The 26,556-nt window shown below is 38.1% G+C and overlaps 1 protein-coding gene across 5 annotated transcripts in view; it reads left to right on the top strand.

Moving 5' to 3' along the window:
* Nucleotides 1-26,556, top strand: part of CACNB2 (calcium voltage-gated channel auxiliary subunit beta 2) — a 254,465-nt gene that overhangs the window by 223,974 nt on the left and 3,935 nt on the right. For all 5 annotated transcript variants that reach the window (XM_086742188.1, XM_086742187.1, XM_086742192.1 and 2 more), the window contains 6 exons: nt 2,091-2,171; nt 2,479-2,537; nt 5,600-5,709; nt 20,218-20,369; nt 21,120-21,215; nt 22,513-22,698. In XM_086742188.1, the coding sequence (XP_086598314.1) occupies nt 2,091-2,171; nt 2,479-2,537; nt 5,600-5,709; nt 20,218-20,369; nt 21,120-21,215; nt 22,513-22,698 (684 nt within the window). The remainder of the gene's footprint in view (nt 1-2,090; nt 2,172-2,478; nt 2,538-5,599; nt 5,710-20,217; nt 20,370-21,119; nt 21,216-22,512; nt 22,699-26,556) is intronic.

Below are 26,556 nucleotides of genomic sequence, written 5' to 3'. Positions count from 1 at the left end.
TCTGCATAGGCATCTTTGAAAGCTTCTGGATGAACCACCTTGGGCCTGGAGGGTGGCTGATCCCATCTATCTTTTCATTCTGTGGTGCCCCTTTTCTTCCATATCAGAATCATTACTGGTTATAGCGGGTTTTAATACTGACATTTACGGTAAATACTGGATGGGCATCCCAAACTAATGCACATAGTCAAACCGCTGACCAAAAGCTGTATGGTCAAAACTATGCTAGTTTTTATGCCGAGTTCATATTTGAACTTGAATCTGCAAGTGAAAGCTGTATAGCTCAGTGCCAGTCCCTTACAAAATGTTAATTTCTCTGAGACTAAATTAAGGAACTTTAATGCTTCCATTAGATAACTTTTACTTGATTTTATGCTGACAGCTTCATTGCTGCAAGCTGTAAAGATTAGAGGAAAAAAAATGCTTGTTTCTACAGAACAGATTTTTTAAATACCCCATATTCCATCAAATAAGGTAATTTCTGTGCTTTCCCTAATTTTCAAATAGCTGTTTAACTTCTAGCATGAATACCTTTGGTTGAGTCAGCCACATGAAAACAAAGATCTGTTGCATCAGGACACTCATGCTATAAGCACTTATACATCTGCAATTTTTTTTTTTCTTAGGATCTGTCTATAATAGGGTTGTCAGATTATTAGTAATATTAGCCAGAACAGTGGAGGGCTGCATTTTGATGCTGGTATAGCATAATTGCAGGGTTTTGCTTTGAAACTTGTTGAGTCAGATTTTGCACTGTATAAAATAAATTCATTTTACATGCTTATGATGCCTTGGGCACTGGTATTAATTCTTACCTTACTAATTATTTGGTGAAGCTACAGGTAACAAAAATTAACGTAAATTATGTTGAAAAACATTCACTAAAATGTTTTCCATGTTTTAGACTGCTTTAGACTGCTGCTTGTGTAGCATTTTGTGCTGTCACTGTATTAATGTCTGTCTTTGTGGTTTTGTGTTTCGGAATGTATATACTTATTTTAATGTTAGTGTGAAACACCTTGGGATACATTAAGTACTGAAACAATGAACAATGACTGTATTCTGTGATCCTGACTGATGTATTTGGACTATGTACAAGCCATACCTTTTTCCATATCACCCACACATTCCTGGGTTTGAGTTTCAATAATTTTTTCCCCAAGGCAAAGATAAACCAAACTCTCCTTTACAAACAAAAAACTCTTTCTGATAAGACTTATTGTTGGTGATATACATTGAATAGCCGTTTATCAACAACAACAACAACAACAAAAATTTAATTTGTTTATATTTTATTCTGATAATAATTTTTTTGGAATCTTTGGAAGCAAGCAATTGTTTTATCTTTGTATTTTAAAATACTTTTTGTAAATTGTGCACAATACATCAGTAAGTAGTTTGGTGAATATCCTACTAACAGAATCCATTCTTGGGTGGTGACAGTAACTTCCCAAAGTGGAAGGATTGTTATCCCAAGCTCTGTTTATGAAGGTTTTCTAGAAATACTAACTTGATCGGTCATTATTTTGATTTCATTTGCAAGTGAATTGCAGATGCAAATGTGGAAGTCAGACTATGAGTGCTCCTTTGGGAATTTGCAGTGATGTCACAGTGTTTTGTCAAGCAGTGGGCAGATCTGAAAATAAAAAGAGATGTGTTATGCTTTTCCCGTCCTTTTTTTTTTTTTTGTTTTATTTCTCTCTTTCATAATTTGCCTACATAAAATTTTGGTGGGAAGATGTCACAGCTCTAGAGTCAATCATTTCATACAATTAACTGTTGGAAATAACCTTTTCAATTTACCACTTGTGGAGTGGGACATATGAATGTCTCCAGAACAACAGTTTTGTAGCTATTCAGAGAAAATATGAAAACAGTAGGAAAACCAGAAGTCAAATAAAAGCTTTTTCAAAAGCAATCTCTGAACCCATTATGTCCTTATCTTGTACTACCAGTTTTCAGGAAAAGTTAATGAATCCATGATTCCTGTGTTGGTGACATCACTGGAAATTCAGAATTCCTAATATTGTAAGTAGTGTGTAGCACTTTCTCTGTGTGCTATGATGCTTAAAACTTTTTCTATTTTGCAGACAGAGCACATCCCTCCCTATGATGTAGTGCCTTCTATGCGACCAGTAGTTTTAGTGGGGCCTTCTCTGAAGGGATATGAGGTAGGTGATTGTGAATGTTTTATTTTGCCAAAAAATACTGCACTTTATTTGTATTTGAATGTTTGAAGGTAGCTAAGCTGAAGAACATAATTTATATCATAGACAAAAATCTAGACAGTTTTTACTTCTACTGAATAGCTGCTTATTTATATTTTATTTCATATCAGAATCAGATTAAGAATAAATTAAATTCCAATCCTATTTTTCAGATATAAGATATACTGTCATCTTTATTACATATTTTTATTAACATCAACTATTATGAATTTTCTGTATTATTATTAATTTGTTGTTTATTTGCTTCTAGGTAACAGATATGATGCAAAAAGCATTATTTGATTTTTTAAAGCATAGATTCGAAGGGCGGTAAGTACTTTGCAATGCAAATCTACTTGAGTTCAGATCCTGTTTAGGTACTAATGGGTTTTTAAGAAATAATGACTTTCTTTTTGTAGAAAATTAGGAATGGAAACTAATTCCTTGACCAGTGGGCTATAGTGTGGATTGGAAGTTTCCTTGGCAGAGCACGCTGAGGCTGTGTTGCAGTGGGAAGTGTTCAGGGGCATGTATTTGTTGAGAGTGGAAATAAGATATCTTCTTCTTGATAACTGATATCGACACTCCACATTGCTAGATATTTATTAACAGATTTAACATCTGTGTATTTTTAAAAAAAAATATTTTTCAAGTGATATCTCATCAGTGCTTCCTGGGTTCTGTACAAGCTGACAAGGGCCACCATTCCTCCTCAGCTCTAGTTGCTTACAGTGGCATCTAACTTGGAAGGAGTGATACGAGAGTCAGACTATCTAATGTATGTGATTGTCAACCTCTTGATCCCTCAAGATGGGAGCTTGGTTTGACAATAGTGCTGGACTCTATAATGGGAAGTCTCGAAAGGACTGCTGGTGGGGCAGGGCAGTCCCCAGTCTTGCTGAAAGGTGGTCACCCTTGGTAGCAGACAGGTTGCACTTCGCTGAGGTTTGATCTGAGTGCTGTTACCACCTGTCCTCCACAGTGTACTAGACAAAGTCCAATCTGAGTTGTGTTTGAGCCTCCGGGCATTACTGTAGTACAAATGTCAAATGATAATCTGTCTCTAAAAGCAGTAGCATGTTCTGTAATTCAGACATCACAGGCTCATGGACCAGAGACATCAGGTGGGTTCTCCACGTGTGATTATATTACTACTGGATCAAGCCCCAAATTAATATGTGCTAGTGAGTTGACATTTGGGAGGAAAAATTGAGGAAATGAGAAGTTATTGTTATAATATCTGTAACTTCAGTGAATGTTCTCTTCAGTTTGGAAGTGGGCAGAGCAGTAACACTATTCTGTGTGTCCTGGTACTGTCAGACTTTTAGGAGGGAGCTTGAAGTTTTCTGTCAATAGCTTTAGCTCTTTAAAATACCAGATGTTGTGGTTTAAGCTGTTGGATTTTCTCAGAATGATGATGCTGGGACCCAACCATTTAGTAGTCCCTCTTTATATTAGTCAGGGATGTCAAATCTTAGATATATACCTTCAGAATTGGAAATTAACAAAATAGTGAGGGCTGCAAGCAGAAAAGTTGTTGTGTCTTTATGTCTTAAAGTATTTTAGAGAGTATGTAGTTTTCAGTTGTAGATCCAGTTATGGCAGGGTGAATCCACAAATCCTCTCAATATGATTGATGTCTATAGTAGCAGATTGGAAGTATTTCAGAGTTCAGTAGCAATCTGAATTGGTACTCAAGATCCTCAACAAATCTGTACGGGAATCTTAGGTTCATGCTGCTGCTTTCACTGCCACTCTGCTCTCAAGATGTCACTAATCTCATTGCAGCTGTTTTGCTATATGAACATACATACCCTTTGTTTTGAAAGGACACTTGTTCTACCTGGTGTTACCTATCTCAAAAGACATTAAAATGACCTTAAAAAGATGTTAAAAGGTCTTAAAATTAAAAGTAGCATTTTTAGACTGATAAATATCTTTGTCGAATATACCATAATTATTTTCTTTTGCATGCGTGAAGAAAGACTGTCAAAAAAAAAAATCAAAACAAAACAAACCCCAAAAAACTGTAACAGTTTGTAGTATTTGTCAATTAACAAATAAAGTTAACTAATATGTACCCCAAATTACACGTTAGATTTCATTTTAAGACTAATGGCATTATGTGTGAGGAGCTGTGCCAAAAATCACAATCTTTGGTTATGTTTTTAGCTTAAGTTAAATCATGCCTAAATTTCCAAAATGATGTTACTAATCAGTATTGCACAAATAATTCTGGTTTTATGTATTAACTTCTGTCTTTGTTGCATTTTGTAGGGTTTTAGATAAATATATACACATGTTGAGCTCCCTGGGAAATAACCTATTTGGTTACATTTCAGATGAACAGCATCTGACTGTGCTTGCTAGAGAGAAGCCCTCCCTGTTCTTAGCAAATCCATGTCCTCCTTTTAAATGCAAGTAAAATCATACAAGGAAGAACAGGGGAATATCATCAGTCTGATTGAACTCTCAGCACTGGAAAAATGTGACCCCTAAACCTCATTAGACCAGAGAGTTTGAAAGGGAATTTATCCAAAGGGTGCATTTTGACCCTGTAAAGCAAAACAAACTGAGTTAACTGTTTTCCTAGGAAGCAGAATATGCAGAGGGTTATGTAGCAGGTCAGTGCAAACAACTGAAAGTAACCACTTCTTTCTTGGCTCATCTTTTCTCATGAACACAGAACTGAGCCTGCCAGAGACTCAGCCCAGAGTTTTCATTTGCATGCTTCTCTGTGTTGCAGTCTCAATTTTTAGGTGGCCAGCATGTTGCTGGAAAATATCTTTCTGGAAAATTGTAGGTAACTCTTGCACTCTGTTAAAAAAAAATGCTAGTAAAATTAACAATAATAATAAGAGTTATGTGACTGTAGTAGTTTTCCTGCTAAGCCTTACCTTTACCTGTTAACTGCGTATCTCTATATGTCTTATATGTATGGTTAAAGTAAGCCAGGTTGTCATTCAGTACCTTTCAACAAATTAATCAAGATTAGGGAAAGGAGAAACAAGCCTATTCATAGTGGGGATACTGGTGTAAAGTCTAACCACTTCAGGCCTGAAGCCCCAGGGGAAGTCCCATCTTCTGCAGCATGTCTCTGACCTCCTCCTGCCTCCTCTCTCCCCAGATACGTGTAGCTTCGCAGCCGGTGCTCGTACTGCATTTCTGTGCTGTGCAGAAAGGGGGATGTCTTATCAATAGTTCTTATAACAGTATTAGTTAGATAAAGGTTCTTCTCTGTTCGCATTGTCCAAAGCATTCTGAGTGCTGCTGAGAACTTGTTTTGCTGTAATCTTAGCCATCTACTAGTGATAAATGAGTCTCTTTTTCTCCCCACATCCCTGCAAGATAAATAATATTCTGTTCTATTTTGCTGTATTTTATTTTTGCAGTATATCAATTACACGAGTCACAGCAGACATCTCGCTTGCCAAACGCTCAGTATTAAACAACCCCAGTAAGCATGCGATAATAGAGCGATCTAACACAAGATCAAGCTTAGGTAAGTACCTGTAATGATGCTATCTACAAGTTGGCTGTAAAGTATGCTACTCTCAATTCATATCTGTAAGCTAAAAATAGCCTTCTCTCTGCTGTGAAAAAAAATAACGATTCCCGTAATTCAGAAATCCTGGTACTAGAAATCATTTTAAAATCACTACCAGCTGAATGTCATATAGTGCTGGTTTTGATTTGTCCTGCTTATGTTCAGTTTTCATGTTTAGCTCTTTGCCTCAGTGGGGAGAAGTAGCCATCCATACGGTAAATAAAATCGGAAGGCATGTTCTTCTGGTAAATAGAAGTGACAGTTTCAGAATACCTGAAATTATATGGATATTATTGATACTATGCATTATCTGTGATAAGATTACTAGTAGTGATAGCTAGTGATATTAGACCTGAAAAAAATTATTGAAGTTCACATTTTCTAAATTTTCGTATCAGTTTAAACTAATGCGGAGATTGGTAAAAAAAATGAAGGATGGAAAAGAGGAGACATTTTTAAAAAACTATATGGCTAGGTTCATAGCATACATACCTGTCATCTTACGTGAGTCTTTTTGTACTGAAGCTAGTCCAGTTGTATAAGTAATTAAGCATTTATTAGCCAGAAAGAAAAAACAAGCTTAGTTGGGAAGATGTAACTAAATGTCACCAATTACAGTACAGGTGGCTATATGGAGCTTGTCATCCCAAGGTGTCCTTAGAGTAAACAGGAAAAGGTAGTCACTTTGGGGTCTCAGCTCATGTGGACTGACCCCAGCCTTTCCTCTTGCACAAAGTTTATTGTATCCAAGACTCTGCTGCGGCAGTTGACTCGTTCCCTGTGTAGAGACACCTGGAGGTAGCCAAGATGAATCCTACCAGGAGTTTACGTACTTGTGTTAGGGCACTCAGCTGAGATATGGGACACCCAAGTTAAGTCCCTGGTCAAATACAAAAAAAGAGGAACTTGAACTCAAATTTCCTAGATTGCAAGTCAATGCTCCAGACAGGTCTCTGTCTTTACAAGGCTGCAAATTTCTCTTAGTAGCCTTAAAAATTTTCACTTCCCTTTCTTGAAAATTTGCTTCTGAAAACCCTTTCTTTCAGCTGTGTGGAGGCTGTGAATCATTACTTGCAAGCAGTCTGATAGCTTGCAAGTATATCTTATTTTAAGTGTTTTCAAATATCAAAATGCACTGTACTGTAACAACATAATTAATATCCTTACACACAATAATATTCTTCTGTGGGAATTTCATTCTTGTCACCAAAGTCTGTTTAATATTCTAGTGAAAAGATAAAGTGTCATTTGTTTTGAATAGAACTGAAAATTGATAATAAAGATGGAGGTCAGCAAGTGGTAGAACAAACGGAACCATGGTGATTAATTTCCCAACATGAACATGAAAGCATGTGCAATTTTGTGCAATACTGCACAAATATATGCAGCAGTGAAAACCATATAATCTATTCCTCATACTGAAATATTTTCATATATGTAAAACAACTTTCACAAAAATTTAAACAGGAAAAAAAAATCTATTAAAAAAGAAATGCAGCCCCATTGTGTACACCTTTATCTCATGGAGAACCTTACCCTTAAGAACATCAACATATTTTCTTTGGGTCAGTGTATTTTTTTGGTTAGAGGTATTTAAAATGGAAGTTCTAACAGAACCTCAGACACCCAAAAGATGACAGTGATTATGTAAATATGGGGATAAGTAGATATGTCTCTCTAGATTTTGTAACAGGCCTATTATTATTACCTAAGATTTCCTGATATGTATCAGGTTTTCAGTTGCTTATAATTGTTCTAAAAATTAACTCACTTAAAAAATAATTTTGAATTATCTTGAGAAATATTACTTAGAGCACCGAGGTCGTTTTAACAATGAAGTTAGGGCAAAAATTAATTTTACCTGTATTAAAGTGTTTTGAAAATTGGTAGTGAATTGGATGGTATCTCAGTTACATGTTTCTAGGCTTTTAAAATGAAAATAATGAGAAACTTGACCAAATTATTAGAAGCTGTTGTTAATACATGCCAAGCTTTGCATCTGAATTCCTTAGAAGACTCAGCTCTCCCTGGGTGAGGTCCAGCAATGATGCTGGCAGAACCTGCTCCCAGCAGATTGGACTGGGGCAGCCAACAGATCTGAAGTGGGAAGGTGCTCATTTTTCAGCTTTCAATCCCTATTTTGCTCTGCAGCATGGAATGTGGAGTAAAAAGTTGTTTAAAGATGTTCAACTGGAGGAGCTGGTGGCTGAGCTAAGGAAGAAATGCAAGTAGTGAAAAGCTATTATGGAAAAGGTTGGAGTTTTGTAGTAGGAGCTGAGATAGTTGAACCCGCTGATGAAGTACCTCCAGGGTCTGTGCTCTAGATGTGGGGTAAACCATGGGAGGACAAAAACCAGCCTGGAAGGAAGTCAGGGAGGCAAACGATGTTATTGTAGCAGTGGGTTGGGAGGAAAACTGAGATAGGATTAAACAACCTGGAGTCAGAAAAGGTAACTGCTTGTGTAAGGTGATGGGAAAAACCTTGTGCAAAAGAAAGTAAGTACAAGGAGAGTTACAGCCTGTTCACTTGCAGTGTACCTCAAGGTAGAAATAGAGTCAGAATGGGAAAATAACATTGTAGGCTGCTGGTAGGTGGCCTCTTCTAGCAGTGTTTCACAAAGAAGATGACAACATAGCACTGCTGTGAGTATTTAATTGTCTCAAGTAGTGAGTGGCAATATCACACCATATAGTGGATTTTTTATTGTTTAGTTTATGTGATGAATTTGCTGTAAGTCAACAAAACATGCTATTAAAAGAATATTATTAGGCTTACAAACTCAAGTTGTGCTAAATAAAGGTTAGGAAGTAGTAGTAAGAAAGTTAACGGCGCAACTTCTTAGTACCTTTCAGGTTATGTATGCTGTGATTCAGTCTTTCATTACATGTTTGCAGACTACTTTTCCACTAGTCCTCCAGCCTTAGTTACTTTTGAAAAATGTACAGACTCATGGTGGGGAATTGTAATTGCTCAGTGAATTTCTGTTTTGCTTGCTATGAAATGTGTACAGTGTATGAGGCAAGAAACCTCAGGAAGGCAAATGAAGAAACTTCAGGAAGCAAAACAGGGCATTTTCAATTTCAATTTGGGGGGAGCAGGAAAAGAAACAGTGATTTGACCAAAACTTTTTGTGATGGTAAATCAATCAGTTTTAACAGGAAAGATTTTTTTGTACCCAAGATCGAGTTCCTGATCATAAAGAGAAAACTCCTTCATGACACATCTTCTACCCTCCAAGAGCTCATACCCCAGTAATTAAAACACATATTTGGGATGTAGCACATGCAGAGTCTAGCTTCTTCTGTACCTGGTTTGGAACAGGGATCTGATTTTCAGTCTTAAGCGTACTGAGCACTGGTCTGTTTCTGTTGGTTCAGCAGATGATGGTTCTTTTTTTGGAAAAAAAGGGATAGCCTCAGTGGGAGAAGGGTGTCTGCTGCCTATGACCCAGTAGCCTGTAAGCTACAGCACTGCAGCATGATGTGCCGTGAGCCTCTCTTCTGAATCACAGTGGCTTGCACAGTCAAGCCAGGGCCAAAAAGTAGCCCCTTGGCACCACTGAGGTCTCAGTGTCAGAGACGGCACCCTGTAAAGCTCACCAAGGTAGTGCAGAGCATGCCGTGCCTGCAGCATGGTGACTGCCCATGCCTTCAGCTGGGGTTGATGCCAGCGGAGGATGATGGCACAGAGAGGAGGAGCATCTCCTTGCTGCCCTTCCTGACGGGGCCCTCCACGCTGCCTCCTGCCCCACCACCAGCGCTCCTGGCTCACTGAGTCAGAGGTGAGGTGCAGTGCTGAGGGGTGGAAAGGGAGAATCTCTTTTTACTGAATTAACTGAAGAACCCAATGCAATAGTGGATTCTGCTGCCTCTGGTACTGAGTTTCTATATAGTATTGAACTAATTATTTACAAGCTTTATAAAGATGGCTATTTTTTTTCCCCAGTGTTTTCTGCATGCTTCAAGCATGATTTGTAGAAGTATTAAGTATTCTGTCTGAAATGGAGATTCACATTTTGAACCTGTTGAACAAGAATATTTGTCACCAAAATCAACACATTGTATGGTAAATGCACCAATTTGGAAAATGCAGATGGAAACCAGGCAGTACATTATGGACTGCTGGAGCTACCATTGGGTACCCTGTGAAATACCAGGCTTATGGCTCCTCATTCCCCAGAAGTCCTCTCATTTTAGGTTCTCCTCTTTGCAGGCATTTATCTGGGGAGCTATTCGTTTCATTCCCAGCTTATCAAAGAATTTTTCCCTTCTTTCAGATCAGTACTGATATCATGTACTGACAGTACAGAGCAGCAGCAGGCATGTCCTGAGTCTTAGTACTGACTTCTAAAAGAAACTTCAAGGTTGCATTCCATTTTGGAAGAAAGAATCTCCAGAAATCAGTTTCCTTTAGGGTAGCTTCCATTTTTCTAGTTTGAATGTAATTTTTACTATGGTAGTTACTCTGAAGAATCAGACACTGCATTTCTGAAATTGAACCCCTCCCCCAAATTAGTGATAACTTGTGATTATTCTTTGTGATGCAGTTTTCTATCTGAAAAATACAAACGGTTCCAGCTTCTCACCTAATCAGGGTGTTTCAAAGTGAAAAATCATTTTATTGCATTGGTGAAATACTACCGCAGAAAGTGCTATGAAATAGCCCACAAACAATTTATTCATTGTGTTTTCAGAGAAAGATTAGACCAGTGTGCTCTCTACATGAGATGTGAAACACGTATTTGACAATGAAGAGAAAGTAAATGATTCAATAGCGGCTTATCAGTTGACAGTGTGTGGAGTTGTGTACTGATTCAGACAGCAGCCCTACAGAAACAACTTTACTATATGTTACTGAGCATGCTATCTTATAATACCACAAAAGGTTTGATTTAAGAAAGCTATCTTAGCATTTCCTACTTTATTTGTATTAGCTTTGCAGCCAAATAATATTCTTTTCTAATCCAAGTTTCAGTCATAGATAAGTCTTACATTTTGGGACTCAGGTCCTGGGAAGTGAATTATTTCTCTACCTACATTTTACCTTGTATAAAATAAGAACAATAGGGCCTTTTCTCCAAACCACTGCAAATAAAAGAACAGAATTTCAGCAAACACTAAATTTGTGGCTTTTTACTATAGCAAATATAGCTTCCCAGAGTTTCTTTATGTTAATCCAAATCCCTCCCCACCTTCCAGGTCCGATGGGAAGCGATTCCTTTACACACCCACCCCTGTGCAGTGGGACCTCATGCAGCTAGGCAGTCAGGCGACTGATCTATCCCTCAGTTACACTCCCCTTTGTGAGCAGCAGCTGTAACTGCAGCAGAGAAGGCTATTTCTTAGACTTTTGCAAATATATTGTTGTTTTTTATCTAAGTATTATTTTAATAAGTGTTCTAGCAATGAGTTAATATAGTACAAAGGTAATGTGCTTGATATATTAATACCAAATACTTTTTTTCCTAGGAAATAAATTAACCTTTTTCTGAGAACAGCTCTTACCTTATCACCCAAAATTGGTTTGCCATATTGTGCATATTGTTCGTAATTGTGCACAGTACAGTAAACAGTGGCATGAGCACCACTATTTGAAGCTGATTTAACAGATAAACCAGAATTAATTTCAAGGAGGCATAGACAATGTGATAATCAGGAGTAGGAATTGCCATGAGGAGCTGAATTCACAGGATTTTAGGGAAATCCCAATGGGCTTAATGCTACAGACACCTATCGACTGAAAGTTTTCTCCTGTAAAGGTTACAAATAGACTTGGGATTTGACTCATTGGAAACCTCTGAATATTCTATTGTAAAATGAACGTATCCAAGAATTTTATCAAATAATGTCTGTCTCATAAAGATTTAGGAGGACAGTGCAGTCTTATTCCTCTCCTATGTGAAAGCTTGTTTTGTATATAAAGAGAAATGTTTGCTTGTCAATACTGTTACATGTTTATACGTGAAATGCTAGAACTAAATTCAAGGAAAGGGCAATTGATTAATTTCTTTAAAAGCCTAGAAGAAATCTGTAATTTTGAAAAGACTTTTCTCTCCAAGAAGGTGCAGTATAAGGTTAAATCTCATTCACCTGAAAATCAGTCCCAATTGGGTTAGTTAAATTTCCATATGTACATGTGCCATTTGCAGAAACTGCAGAACCAGCTTTGTGCTTTTGCAGCATTTCTTCATGAAAAGGACCCAAACCTTTTTCTTGTTGTTTCTGTGTATGTTACACTTGTTATAACCTTACCTCATGCTGTATGCTTTGTACAAGAACCTGATTGTCTTGGCTTTTTCCATTCTTTGCTTCATTAATGCTCTCCCTTTCCAGATGTTTTGGGTATGTATACAAGCTTGCAAATTATTTTTCCTGCTGTTTTGTGTTCAGTGCTTTATTGTACCTCTCACCGAACCACCCTGTGTTTCTCGTAACTGGCTCACTGATAGACAAAAGCCAATCCTCTACTGTGTTGCTAACTATTTCTTTTAGAAAATCTTGCTGGATTTCCTTACTTATTTTCAACTAATTCTAAAAATGAGATTACCAAGTAAGTGCTAAATATTAGATTTTTCCACTGTGAATTTCTAAGGTGTGTACACCTCATATGCATATTGTAACACAGATGTTGGATGCTGATGTAAAATACGTTGTCATGTATATGGTAAAATGATTGCAGGCTGGGAATCTGTTTATTTGCTTTCTGTGTGCATATGCAGTAACCCGTCAGGCATTACATGCACCCAAATTGCACAGGCAATTGAGTGCCTACCTTTGGAAAGTTGTCTCTAGAAAATATATAGAGCTCCCATTCACATCATTAGGTTGATATCCCAGTTTTGTTTGCTGAAAATGAAGCATAAATGCTTGAAGAAATAGTAGTGGATGATCAGTGCAAATTTCAGCCTTCTATTTTTATTTTCTTGATATCTGTGTGAAAAGCCAGTTGCATGGTTGAAAAGATGGTAACAATTTATTTTATATATGTATACACATTATATGCATATATATGATAATGTTATTATGTATTCTCCATGTTTGGTAATTTAATGATGGTTGTTGTATATGATAAGTTTCAATTAAATGCTTCCCCAACTATAAATTAAAAATAAAAGAGTGCTAGCTAAGCCTCATAAAAATCCTTCCCTATTTACAGAGGCCATGGAAATTTGGATTTAACCAAGAGTGTATTTCCATTCCAAATTCTCAAGGATCTAATATAGTTCAAAGAGAAGAAAAAAGATGGTTCAGTGTGTTATGGAGAATCCTGATTGTCCCTTTATAATTTTTTCTTCAAGATAGCTGGGACAAATGTCTAGAACTCTCACGTCCAGGCATTAAATCCTCAGATATGGAAAAGGAATCTGCTGAACCTGAAGCTGCTTTGAACCAGAATGCTGTAATATAGCAGCCAAGAGCTTTTGGGTTATCATGAGGATGTGGTTACACTTCTTTTTGCACACAGATAGGGGAAGAGTAGCATGAAGATCCTGAACCTGTTATAATTTAGCCTCACATGTCTCAAAATGCTCTTTTACCCTGCTGGGTCAGCCTTGATTTTGTTAACATCTAAGGTCAGAGCCTGTCTAATGAATTCTCCAGGTAGTTCTGCATTAGAAGTTTGGTAGTAACTTTCCAGTATTCTAACTTACAAATAATTTTTGTATACAATATTGGCAAAGTATTTTAATTACATTTCCTGATTGTTTTCAAAGGATATATGGGGATGAGGGGAAATAATTATTGATTTCTGTAAATTAGAGATAGCTCTCAGCCACATGTCACTATATTTCCTCATGGTACTGCACTGAAATATGTATGATTGATAACTATATTGAAACAAAACGTGCTAGAGACAAAGCAATATAGCAGTATCTGAGAATAATTTTTAAGGTTTTGGACATCTGTATAATAACTAAGATACTTGGATAGGTGAATGAAATATTTTTAGCAAGTTAGCTGTTTGCTTAAGAATAGAGTTTCCTTGCCATAACACTATTCACACCTGTAGGCTGAATTGATACTCTATTTTTCCTTTCTCCTAGGCTCATGGAACTGATAAAAAGTTGGTGTCTGTGTTCTCATTTTATCCAAGACTAAGGGTTTGGGTTGTTTAACCAGAATGCAAAGAAGTCTGGGTTAATTTCTGTTCTCTGCTAACAAAGGCATGAGCTTTTAATTTCCATTGCCCATGACAGGGATATGATCACCTTTATGATGGTTGTCAGTCGGTCCTGCTGAGTCTTATGCACTCCGCATAATAATTAAACTTTCCCTGGAGAAAGAACTGGAATCCACGTGTTTTGCCTCCCACTCTAAGCGTCAGGCTACAGAGTCAGTATCTCTCCCACTCAGTGAATGCGCAAATATTTTGCAAGTGGTACACCATCAGCAGGAGGAGTTGAATAGCCAGCGATGGAGTGGTTCCACATCCTGTCTGTGAGAAAGGCTGAGCATTTTTATTTATATTTGTTCCAAATAAAACAACAGACCTGGGGAATACTTACTTAGTGGCTATGTATGGACCAGAGCTGTTAAAGCCTATAGCACTGCATTGAGTAATGAGGCATGGTGCAGAAATAGCCGAGTTAGTGCCAGCCTGACATGATGATATCCATTCTGAACTATGCGGAGACACTTGCTTGGTCCCCTGGGCAAAATAAATGTTAGACTGCTTCTTTGCCCAGTCTTGCTATCCCAATTACTCTCTAACAGAGTGTGGGGAAGCTTAATGATGGGAGCAGTGCTGTGCTGCTGCATGGCATCTTCTGGAGCGGCTGCAGATCTACCTGGTGCAGTCATCTCAGTGCAGCTCTGCCCTGTGCAGTGCTCATCCACTCGTGTTTCTGCTGCAATCCACCGAGTTCAAGCTTTTCCATTCATAGGCTGTTAAAATTTACTTCCAGTTTAAACTTGGCATAAGAAGCATCATTCCATGAATGCTATCGTTTTGCTAGCCCGGAGAAATAGAGGAGGATGTAGACATTTTCATGTGCTATTTAGTATTTTTAAATGACACTATCTGTTTTATATTTTCACATAATTACAGTATTGTATTTCAGGAGATGTTAATCCATTATAAATAGATCTTGGTTATGTTGAGGTTTCCAAACATCGCATTTTATCTGTGAACACCACTTGGACGTGTGTGTGCCTTCAAGGCCGCCTGAATTCTCTCTAAACTGAGCCTCTGCAGGCAGGAAGAGGAAAACCCTGTTTTCCTGCAGCACCTCACCCCACAGCTCTCCTTCAGCGGAGCCCAGATGGGAGCGCCAGGCAGAGCAGCAGACACGCTCCCCTCCTTTCTGCCTTATCCCTCGCAGGAGCCCCATCTGTTAGGCATGAGTAACACATGCAGCCACTTTCCCTGGAAAATATTGTCATCCTCCCACTCCCACCCTCCCCTTTTTATGTAACAAGCTAGTGGCTAGAGGTTTGGGTTGAGACCAGGAAAATGTAAGTATATTCACAAAATCACATTTATGTTAGAAATTTGATTAAAACACCTGCAATCCAGTATCTTCTGGCTCATTGCCTGAGGACTAAGCTAGAGTATTCATCTTCTCTTACTTATGTTCCCCTCCAAGACTCTTTCCTTCTTTGCGGGTCCCACTGGAGGGGAGACAGAGAGGCTTCTACTCCCCAGCATTGCCACTGCTGTGGGGTGGAACGCCTCATTCTGCCTGGAGACCACAGGGCTGAACGTGCCTGGCCGGGGAACGGATGGAACCAGCTGTCGTCCAGCTGTCAGCTCCCTTCCTACCCAACCTAGGTGCTTGCATGGAGGAAAGAGGAAGATGAGAAGAAAGAGGCCAGGCACTTACATATATGTGGCGTTCTTACTGGCTTGCTCCGGACTGTTCACGCACTGTGTAGCTTTCTGGATCACCCTTGGTAGCATTTTGGTCTCTCCACTTTATACAGCAAGCACAGGCATCTAATGTGGTCTGGGATAGCCTGCTGTGGCCAAGTACCTGCCTTCTAGTTAGTGCAACACCTACTGTAGACACTTTGGTGATTTTTATCCACAACATAAGCATGTGTATACACACACACGCTCACAAATTAAAATTTTAAATTTGAATTCTGTCAGTCAAGTTCATTATTTACTTCTTAATCAAGAGGTGTGTGGGCACAACTCAACAGTCATCACTTCCTTTTTGTTTTTCTTTTTTCATTTTCTTGGATTTCACATATGGCCTTTATCCATTTCTCAGCTGGTTTTTTTTTGGTGCAATACTTAGCATTTACTTTTAAGACACTAGGGATACATTTGTTTCTTTTGCCTTTGTTTTGGAATTCCTGAGGCTGCCTTAAACTTCTCATTTCTTAAATTATGTTAATGGCATTTAGTGATTAATTATTTTGAAGTATGTTTGCACAAAAGAATTAGCATAAGAAAAATCATGACTACCAATGTCTGTTCTCTTTATATTTGAAAGCTGTTTGTGCAAGGTGTTGCTAATTGTTTTTAGACGACATGCATTGACATATGTATGTTCTTTTCGTGCTGTATGTCTGTAGTATCAGGAGCTCTGTTTAGAAAAAGAGAACAGTTTGTTTCTGTGGGTGTTGCAGTCTAAGTAATAATTTACAAATTTGTGTCTGTGAGCAAAATGATGCCACCAATACCCAAGAGAAGTAAACAAGGTCAAATTGAATAGGGTATTGAAGTCATACTGTATTCAGTTGACAGTATGTGAACTTCACTGTTCCTGCTGAATACCAAAACCTCCTTGCTGTGTATAAGCAATATTTTGTGGTTTCTAATTTGGCCTTTGCAGGCCAGAAGCATAGCCATTTTGCATCACGTCCCCATCTCCAAACTGCCATCTCATCAGGGTCTTCTTAAAACATAGTGCTGATGTGGGCACTGCTCTGTCAAGTTGGGTGTCCCAGTGACTCCTGGCTGCTATGGATGCTTTCTGCCCAAGTCTGAAGGAGGGTTGTGTTTCTCCAACTGTGTAGAGTAGACATGTTCTTTTACCATGGCATTGTATAAGTGACCCTAAATTCCAGCATACTTCATCTTGTTATTATGAACTGACATAAATGGAATGCAGTGTTGCTGTGCTTTTGCCTTTACTTTAGGTGAGATTATTGTAATGAACTGTTAAAAATTTTTGCATGAAATTCACTTCTGATCCAACTGGTGTAAAGAATATTTGTTTGCCCCATAATGCAGACATTTACTTGTGCTCTGCTTGCACTGAATTTGTATTCATTTCAGGGTACAGTAAATATATTTGGAATTAATGTATGTGGGTAAGTTTAAATATGCAATATTTAAAGTTGGCTAGGAGATGTGTGTTTTTTGTTTCTTAGACTTGATCCTCTATTGTACGGAATAAATAGTTGAGTGCTCTTGTCATTTAAAATATGTTCCCTTTCTGATTACCAAGGAGGCCATATCAAATAGATTATAAGGGTCACTTTAAAATCTGATAGCTTATTTTTGGTTTTGAGTGTTGTAGCTGATCATTTCATGATGATTGTCACAGTAGATCTAATTATGTTTATGCTTCTTATTATGATTGGCAAATACAATTTATTGGAGTTAACTGTTACAGCCTCACTGTTATGCCTCTCCAGTATACCAGAAGGGACATTATTATAAATAGATTATATTAATGGAGGCAGGAAGATTGCTAAGCTATTACTGAGCTGCTTTGAAGATACCACACTGTCATTGTTCTCAGCTCCCGATATTACGTACCAGTGACTTTTGTGTTACTATCCTCACATGACATTTAGGGTTCTTTGCTTACTTTGGTCAAAAGTCTGAGAGAAAATTTGTGTTGAGTGTCTTGTGGGGAAAGAATCTTTAAAGGTTTAGAATTTGGTTTTTGAGGGATGTTGTTAAATAAAGATGAAAACCAAAGCTGCAGCAGTAGATAAAGCCTTTGTCAACTAATAAGAGAAGCTACTATTATTTAAGTAATTGCAACAATCTTATGTGTAGTAAAAAGTTAGAATATAAGGAAGATTTCAAGCAAAGTGCAGGATTTTCCAGAAGCTGAAGAAGTACTCTAAGGGACAGGAGATCAGGACGTCTTTAGCAATCTCTGTGGCTTTTTTTCCCATCTTTTCTTGACTGGAGAGGTAGACACACAACATAGTTCATCAGCTAAGCATATAGTTCCTTTAACTTTTCTCCTATACCCAAGTTAAGACAAAAAAATACTGAAACACTTTTTTAATTGATGGAAAAGCTATCTCTCCATCTTTAGACTGAGGTGAAAGCTATTGGTTCATAAGACTACAGTTACCTGCAATTATTGCCCTGGGTGTGTTTCTCGATAGAAGATAGTCTGAGGCATACTCTGCCCTGGCAAAGGGTTGTTTCAAAAACTATAGCAGGAAATCTGGTTCACAGAGATATATTCTATACTGGCAGAAAAGTGCTTCCAGCAGTGTGGCAAATACCACTTCCCCAGTCAAAATTATGATACACTAGCAAAAAGACAGATTTTGCTGCTTACATACTGTCTTGAACGAGCGTTTTTAGCAGTCTGGAATGGTCTTAAAATAATGCATTAACTGATATTGTTAAACTGACTGAAGTGTTGAGCCTGGTTTGAAATTGCAGGAAAGCAATCCAAACTCATCATCAGAACAGTATGACAAATTATCTCTGATATGTTTATTCTAGATGTGATTTGGACTTAAATTAGGGATAGACTATTGACTATCTTCTGCTAAATCACTGAGACAATGGTATTCAGTCATTCCAACAATATCTCTATGTAACAAAGTTGCACCAAATACAATCATGAATGCGCCAAGAACCATCAGAAGTTCTGTCTTCAGAAATGTGGTCCTAATTCAGACAGCAGCTGGGCTGCAGTGCTTTTATCAACAAGCAGGAAAGCACACACCGATGCTTTCTGTACCAGCACGCCGTGCACATCTCACAATGTTCTCTGCTGTAAAAGACTGATTGGCAGGTACTCAGCCAAAATTGGAGATAACTACAAACAGATGGAGATGATTTCTAATAGATCCAAAACAATGTCAGCCTTCTCCAATAGAAAGCATCATATATAGATTTTCTGATAGCCATTTAAGATCTTACTTCATTTATAAAATTATTCTATTAGTCACCTATTGATTTGGAACTGAAAGACTTTGAGCTAAATGGAGACTAGCTGGGATGTATTGCTCTCTCTTGGAAATTTTGCAGCCTTATCATGCTACCTAATTTCTTCAGTTGCTATTCTAAGAGAACAAAAATCAATCTCTTCACACCTCTTGAAAGAGACCATTTGCTGTAGACAACTCTTTAGCCAGATCAGGTAGCCTGTGTTTTCAAGCAAACGTAATGCTTGTGCCAGCATAAGAGGTAAAATGCTGACAGTATAATTTTAAGAAACTCTCTGATAAATACATTTTTGGTACCTCTTTTTGACATTTAAGTTTCTATTGGTTATCTTCTAATATTTACTTTGAACAGGCTAGATATCTAATCTGATTTTGGTTCATGGAATGTGCACAACCTTTAAAGGGAAATCTATGTGAATTACAATCTTGTCTGGCTCTGTAACTTTATAGACTTGCACAAATCATCCAACTTCTGTAATTTCTCTGTGAAGTCAGCCTATAGCAAGATGTGAGCAGGAAAACATGACTCGATTTTAAGGACGATTTTGCTATTACAAGATTTAGGTTTGTTTCATTTGGGAATGGAGACAGTTTCTACATCACTTGTAAAAGCGGACTCAGTCCATCTGTCTTGGAGAGGTTTGTCCTGGAAACTACTGCCAATCAGGCAGAGTGCTGAGCAGCTGGGAGCATGAGTACCAGAGGACAAGATTATTTTTTCTGGGAAAATTACCTTTCCAGAACTCCTAGGGTTGTGAGGAGGATATCATAGCATTATTTGGATTATTGAATTCTTTTTTTTTAAGTGCTTTACACATAGTAATCAAGTTTGAGGAGGACAGTATATGAAGGAAACTCTGTTTTCCAGAGGTTTGATAAGTTGAAATAAGTGGAAAAACAGGAGCTTCTGCTAATACAGACAGAACGGTACATCTTAATGCCTATCTTGGGCACTCCAGTTTGAGCAAATTGATTACTACGTAAGATTAAAGCTGAAATTATTTACAGGTAGGAAATTAATGGCACAGTAAGATTACCATGTGATGCAGCATGCATTCTTACATCTTTTTTTTCTTACATATCTGAGCTGGAGTCTTGTAAGAAAGTACGTCTCCAGGCTGGGCTTGCAGGAAGCGGCGGAGGTGAGAGAGGTGGGCAGCGCTGCCTGCGAGGGCAACAAACCAGGGGCAAAATGCTCTCGTTAACGTTGTGTTTGTCTCCCTAGCATGCCAGGGACATGCACAGCTAACAAATCCTGCCAGCCTGAGGAGGAGCAACACACCAGTCTGCCCCATTTTTATATTTCTTAAAACTAATCACCTTGTAATGTTTTCATAACTCTAATTTTCTACTTATCTGCAGCTGAAGTTCAAAGTGAAATTGAACGGATTTTTGAATTAGCAAGAACACTGCAGTTGGTAGTGCTTGATGCTGATACCATCAACCACCCAGCTCAACTAAGCAAAACCTCTCTGGCTCCTATTATAGTATACGTAAAGATTTCTTCTCCTAAGGTAAATATTTTACTGATATTCATGCTGTTTCAGTCTCTTTGTTGTTTTTTTTTTTTTCACTTTTTTTTTTTGGTCTTAAATGTAGGTAAGAACATGTCCTCATTAAATTTCAAACCTATATTCTTACTGCTTCCCTTTGGATGGTGAAATACTATTAATCAAAACATCATCTTAGCTCTCGTGTTACCAGAACCCATTTTGGAAAAGATCCTGTAGCTCCAATGTTGTTTTTTTTTTTAATTGGGATTGTGCTTTTAGTATCAATCATGTAAGTAATGCTAACAGTTTTTTAAATCAAAATAATACAGAAATGAGAGAAGGATTTTCACATAATAAATACCAGACTGATTGGTAAACTTTAACATCCTTTAACATCTCTTGGTAATGTGCTCTTTCATTCTGTGAAAAAAACCTGCACAGACCTTGTGAAGAGGCATTTGAAAGAGAAGAATAAATTATGGGAAGAGAACTCAGGAGCAATTAAAGAATTTCAACTTAGAAACAAACAAAACCAGAAGCAGCAGAGGCAAATAGGAGGGGAACTTTTTAGTGCTTGTAACAGGAAAGGAGATGTTGGGAAGTAAATGAAAATTAGCTTGTTCTGGATGTAAACAGCATGAGAAATGTTCCTGAAGCCAGCAAATGAAGAATTCAATCTGCCTAAGTGGAAAGTTAAAAATGTAAACATTTTAAGTGGTTATATGTGTATGTTAAGTCTGCTCACTTTTATTAATGTCTTATTTTTCACAGGTTTTACAGAGGTTAATAAAATCTCGAGGGAAATCTCAGGCCAAACACCTTAATGTTCAGATGGTGGCAGCTGATAAACTGGCACAGTGTCCTCCTGTGAGTTACCGTTAATTTATGTCTCATCTTTGAAAGGTGCCTTTCTTTTCAAGCACGAGGTTAATTACGTAATTTCTGGGAATGTTTGCCCTCTTCTGGCCGTATTTCACTGTTGCTTTTTTTGCAGAATGCCTCCCGAGGTCTCTGGGCTCTGCACAAGGGTGCAGGGAAGAACAGTCCTAGTCACAAGGAGTTATTAGGATGTGTGCTGAGCACATTCATCACTCAGACAGGCTGAGCATTTGTTTTACTTGATAATTCTTCCAGGTTATTGGTCTAAAAATAAACCCTCTTAGTGACTGTGCTTTATCTCTGGCAGTTTAAGGTTAGGCCGGTGGTGTGGGTAGCTCCCCTTGGGTGTATGTCACCACAGCCCATCACTGCTGGCGTTTTAGTCACAGTTTTGGTAAAAAGCTTTGGGATACTGTGTGACTGAGACCTCTGCAGTTCTGTTGATGTGCACTGAAGCAACTTCCACCTATAAAGCGGAGATGATGACGCCCCAGCTGTGTTTTAAACATGGCAAGCATTATTACCTGCATACTCAACTGTCAAGAGTATGGGTAAGAGACCAGAAGATGAAGATTCAGTTCAGTTGCAGATATGGGAATTTGCTGTAGTTACGGAGTTGAGTGTGGGAGCTGTTTTCATCATTTAAGTTCAAGCATCTCAGTTAAGAGACTGGTCTCCTCAGGTCCCAAGAAAGTCAATGAAGAATCCTAGAGACCAGCATAGGCTCTCAAAGCTGCCTGCAGGAGAACAGAAGAAACTTGCCTCCTAACTTTAGATGTCTAAAAGTAGATGGTGTGACTAATCTCTTACCTAGTATTTGTGCAACACTTGGAAACTGGATGATCTGTATTACTTGTGTTTGTTACTGTTACTAGTTAATGGTCTTAGTTTGTCTTAGTTTTCTCTTATTCTAGATGTGGGGAGTAAATCTCTTGTCTTGCTGCTCCATTTTGTTCCAATAGCTAAAAAATTCAATATTTAACCATTCTTTCTGGATATTTGAGTTTTGAGATTTGTTCAAGCTGCCTCTTCCTATCTTCTTTAACTGTTTGCGTATTACTAAGTGGAAGTCGTGAAGACTTGCTTTAGCAAGTGAAACATTAGTGCTAGTTATGATTGCTGGTTTTTGTATCAATTGCATTAAAAAACCCAAATGGTGAAATATCTTAACACAAGTATTAGAAATGTGGTTCATTTTTGATGAGTGGAAAGTGTGATCATCAATGTCTCTAGCTGATCTCCCTTTAGTTGGTGATTATTCTCATTAAAACCTTTTCTTTATCAGGAAATGTTCGATGTAATTCTTGATGAGAACCAGCTTGAAGATGCTTGTGAGCACCTTGCTGACTATCTGGAAGCCTACTGGAAGGCCACACATCCACCTAGCAGCAATCCTCCTAACCAGCTTCTCACTCGCACACTTGCAACAGCCACTCTTCCTATTAGCCCAGGTTCAAATATTAATTTACAGGTACAATTTTTATGCCATTTCTTCTTTTTTTTTCTATCAACTTCTTCCTCTTCCAAAGCACAGTGGTGGTCTGATACTAGAATATGCTGAATATGTCTTACTGTTGTTGATAGAGTAAGAGCTCTTTCAGTAGACTTTCAACCATTTTCAGTATAAAAGGCAAATGCAGGCACATAATTGTTACTGCTATTGTATTCACAGTAGCATGTGTTTGCATATTGACTATGGGGCTGGTTTTGATTCCAAGGACTAAGCTAGCCTGACTGAAAACATATGGTGATGTGAAGTGGAATACTTAAGATTTCATTGTGCCCAGGACACCACTGTGCCAGCAGTATGTGTACCAGCCACAAGCATTTTTATAGCTGGCCATATGTAATCCAATCAGAGGAATAAAACTGGGCTAATACTATGCACGTTACAGCCTCTGGTAACTCTCTTGACTGATGGGCACACTATTGCTAATAGGCAAATCCCAGCTCCCAAGGCCCTGCATGACAGGTTGGGTTATGTACAGAGCAGATCCACAAATGTTGGAGGGAATCTGTTCCTATCCTCCTATAAGCTATAGAGTTGTAGAGGTTGAAAATTACTGACTATGTTAGTGAAGTTTCAAGGTCAAAGTGGCCCTTCCATTGTTTCATTTGTTCTTTTATTCATTGGCCATTGCTGTGAAAAGTACATACCTCCTTCAAGGCAAACTCTTACATAAAACCTGAATTCCACTGCACATTGTGCAGAAAGACCTAGAGAGGCAGTTAAGTTGTGAACAGTGAGGGTACTGTCTAGCGAGCAGGGAAAAACAGGCTTTATTCCAACCTCCACACTGTCCTGCCTCTTGGCTTTGGGCATATTGTGTCCTCCCTTTCCCCTTCAATTTTTGCTGTGTATAATTGTGTTAAGGTTTTCAGCATAAGGAGATCCTGCACGGCATGAAATGAGGTCTTTAAAGATGCTACTTCATTATAAATATTGACTGGTGCCTTGAGGCTGACAAGATCACAGTGGGGTTTAAAGTACATCTGGCCCAGCTCAAATAATGGCTTGCTACCTCTATATTTACGCCGAAGTTCCATATAAGCCCGTAAGTTACATATCTATGTCAGTTAGAGTTCATAACTTTGGCTAAGAAAAATGCCTCCTTCTAGAAAATAATTAAAAAAAAGGTATTTGGACACAAATTAAAATGCCAAAAAAATTGCTTTATGTTTTTATGGTCTTGCAAAACATTTTTTTGTTTGTTTGTTTCAATGAGTTTATTTCCCATTAGAAGACCACAGACTTGACAGGTTGGTTCTTTAACAAGAAAAATTGCTTCAGCCACCTTGCAGGGTATCTCCTTCTCTTGCTTTCAAAAGAGTTGCAGGAAAAAAAGCTCATTTCTGCCTTTTTTTTTTTTCTATCCTCAGAGCTGAAATACCCTGAAAAAATTCTGAGCTGGAAGAATTTCTGAGTATGAAATTCAGTATTGTTGTGTGCAGACTTGCTAGATAAACTTTCTTTGCTTTGTAGACATGTTTATTAGTTTGCTCAAGTTTTTTTTTTTGTGCCTTTTGGGTGTGGATTTACAGTTCACTTATTTTATTAACCACATCTCTGGAGGAACTATACGGAGTTGTAATAACACTCTTCTGAATGTTGCGCTATCTCCTTACAAATTAACATATTTTTATTTTAAGGACTAAAAATTAGAATGTATTTGCAGTTTCACAGTTTGTTTGTAGGTCTACTAATCTGAAAGTGCAAAGCAACGGAGGTCCCTTCTGGAACATAGAACTTCTATGTTCCTTTTGTCCTATTTTCCTGTGATACATTTGCAGTTGACATCTCAAACCTGAGCCTGTCACTGTCTTGGAATAGAGTGGGTTTGTTTTCTAATCCTGATGGCTGAATCCGTTTTCTCAGCAGTGTTAAGACTCTCTATTTGGATAATTCAAAGTCTATGTCTGTGCCATTTTTGTGGACTGCTCTGCAGAGAAAAACCATGCCACCAGCCATTTGGCCTGCAGGGCCCACATCTGCACTGCAAAGCATTTGAGTCATTCTCCCTTGGGTCCAATGCAGCACCCCTTTGCCATGAGATGTAATTGTTTTTTGTGGTTTTTCAGTCCTGGGTGTACATTATAACGAGAGGTTTGTGTTGCTGGCTGCCAGAGTGGTATTTTTATAGCATGGTGCTGACTGTGTGCATTGCATGGCCCGAGGTGCTTGAAGGTGTGAGGCCTCTTGGGACTGTTTGAAATTGAGTCGGTGAAGACCGTACACCTCCTGTCTATCTGATGGAGAGCTTTGGAGCAAACTGTCCTGACAACTGTTCTCAGGGAAATGACAACATTTCCCTCTTGTAGGGAAATAGTTGGCTAATTCCAAAAAGAAGACTGGAGCAACCTCACACGCATATGATGTGGGCGGTTAGGGACCACTGGATGGAATTAGAGAGCAAGCCACATTGACTGTATGGACACAGACTTCTCTCTCTCCTCTTCCAGCACTGCTTAAACTTTTTCCAAGGACCCCTACTTCTTTGAAATTACAATCTGAATAACGAAATCGGCTTATCCCAAACTTTCTCCATTTTAGGCAAAAAACCTTACGAGATTGGGCCATAAAATTCCTGGACTGCAGAATCTAATCCAATTCAGAGCCCTAATTTGGTTATGAACCACAAGCCAGATGCTAATCCAGATTCAAACATTACCTGCTCAGTGTACCTGTAATATATAGTGAAAGTTACTGTCAATGAATTTGCCCATAAATCCCAGTAGCCCTAACACTATTCTGAAATTGCAGGTATTGGTTCTAAATTTATTGATTGTGCTTCTCCACATGTCCTCGTCGTAGCAGAGAAGATGCATCTGTAGCATTCCGTTCAAAGCAGGTTCAAATTTTGCATTTCTTCTCAAACCACAGCAATGACAGATTTTATTAGTCACAATTAAATATATAGGTGCATACATATATGGCATTTGACCATATGAGAATTAAAGAGTGTCTGCAGTTTATGTGCCTTTAAAAACAGTCATGGTTGTAAACTAATAAAAATGTGTTTACACATCCAAAGCAGGCATTGCTTTAGACTCTTGAGCTTTTCACTTGATTCCATTTATAATTCACCTCCATTGAGTCATTTCTGTTCACCTTGAACACAACTATTCATGGTTACAATTACTACATTCCTTTTCTGGCAAATCAGAGTCATCCTGAGAATCATAAAAGCAAGAACAAAAAAGAAACTTGACCACCATTTGTGTTACCTTGTTCTCATCTATACCATTTGTTTCAAATTAGGAACACATGGAGCAACCCAGCTAGTTGCTGGGAGGTTTACGGAACAAAATGCTGTCTAAGAAAATGAAGATTTGCTAAATTTATCGAAGTGCTGATTTGAAATATGTTGCTTTTTATAAGTTTCTGATAAAATGCAGATTTGTTCATGTCCCGTTTCCTCTCTATTTACTTTTTTGGTTGCTAGGAAACCCACCTGCCAGGATCTCTGGCTGAAGGACAAAGTTTCCTTCTTCCCCTAGCTCTTAGAATGACTGAAAGAAGATACATCCATGAGCTGCCCTGGAGGCAATCCTTATTTTTAGACAACTCTGAATGTAGCAGACAAGCTTTAGACTAACTTTAGTAAATTCAGAACAGTCTCACAAACAAATGCCTGCATAACTCTGTTAAAGCCTACTTTAATTTTGTGCCATAGAGGTGATTTTGTCTTTACGTTCTTCACCTCATGTAAGAAGGATAATTCTATTTCACCACAAACTATTTCTTAAAATTTTGCAATTAAGCTTGAAAAATCTTTGGCAGTGGTTTGGGAATAAAAGCAGGTTAATAGAATGAAACCCCCAAATGAGT

This window comes from Chlamydotis macqueenii, chromosome 2 (assembly GCF_036417535.1).
Source record: "Chlamydotis macqueenii isolate bChlMac1 chromosome 2, bChlMac1.mat, whole genome shotgun sequence".
NCBI classification, from domain to species: domain Eukaryota; kingdom Metazoa; phylum Chordata; class Aves; order Otidiformes; family Otididae; genus Chlamydotis; species Chlamydotis macqueenii.
The sequence above is the reverse complement of the archived record's forward strand: the minus strand, read 5'-3'. Positions and strand labels throughout refer to the sequence as shown.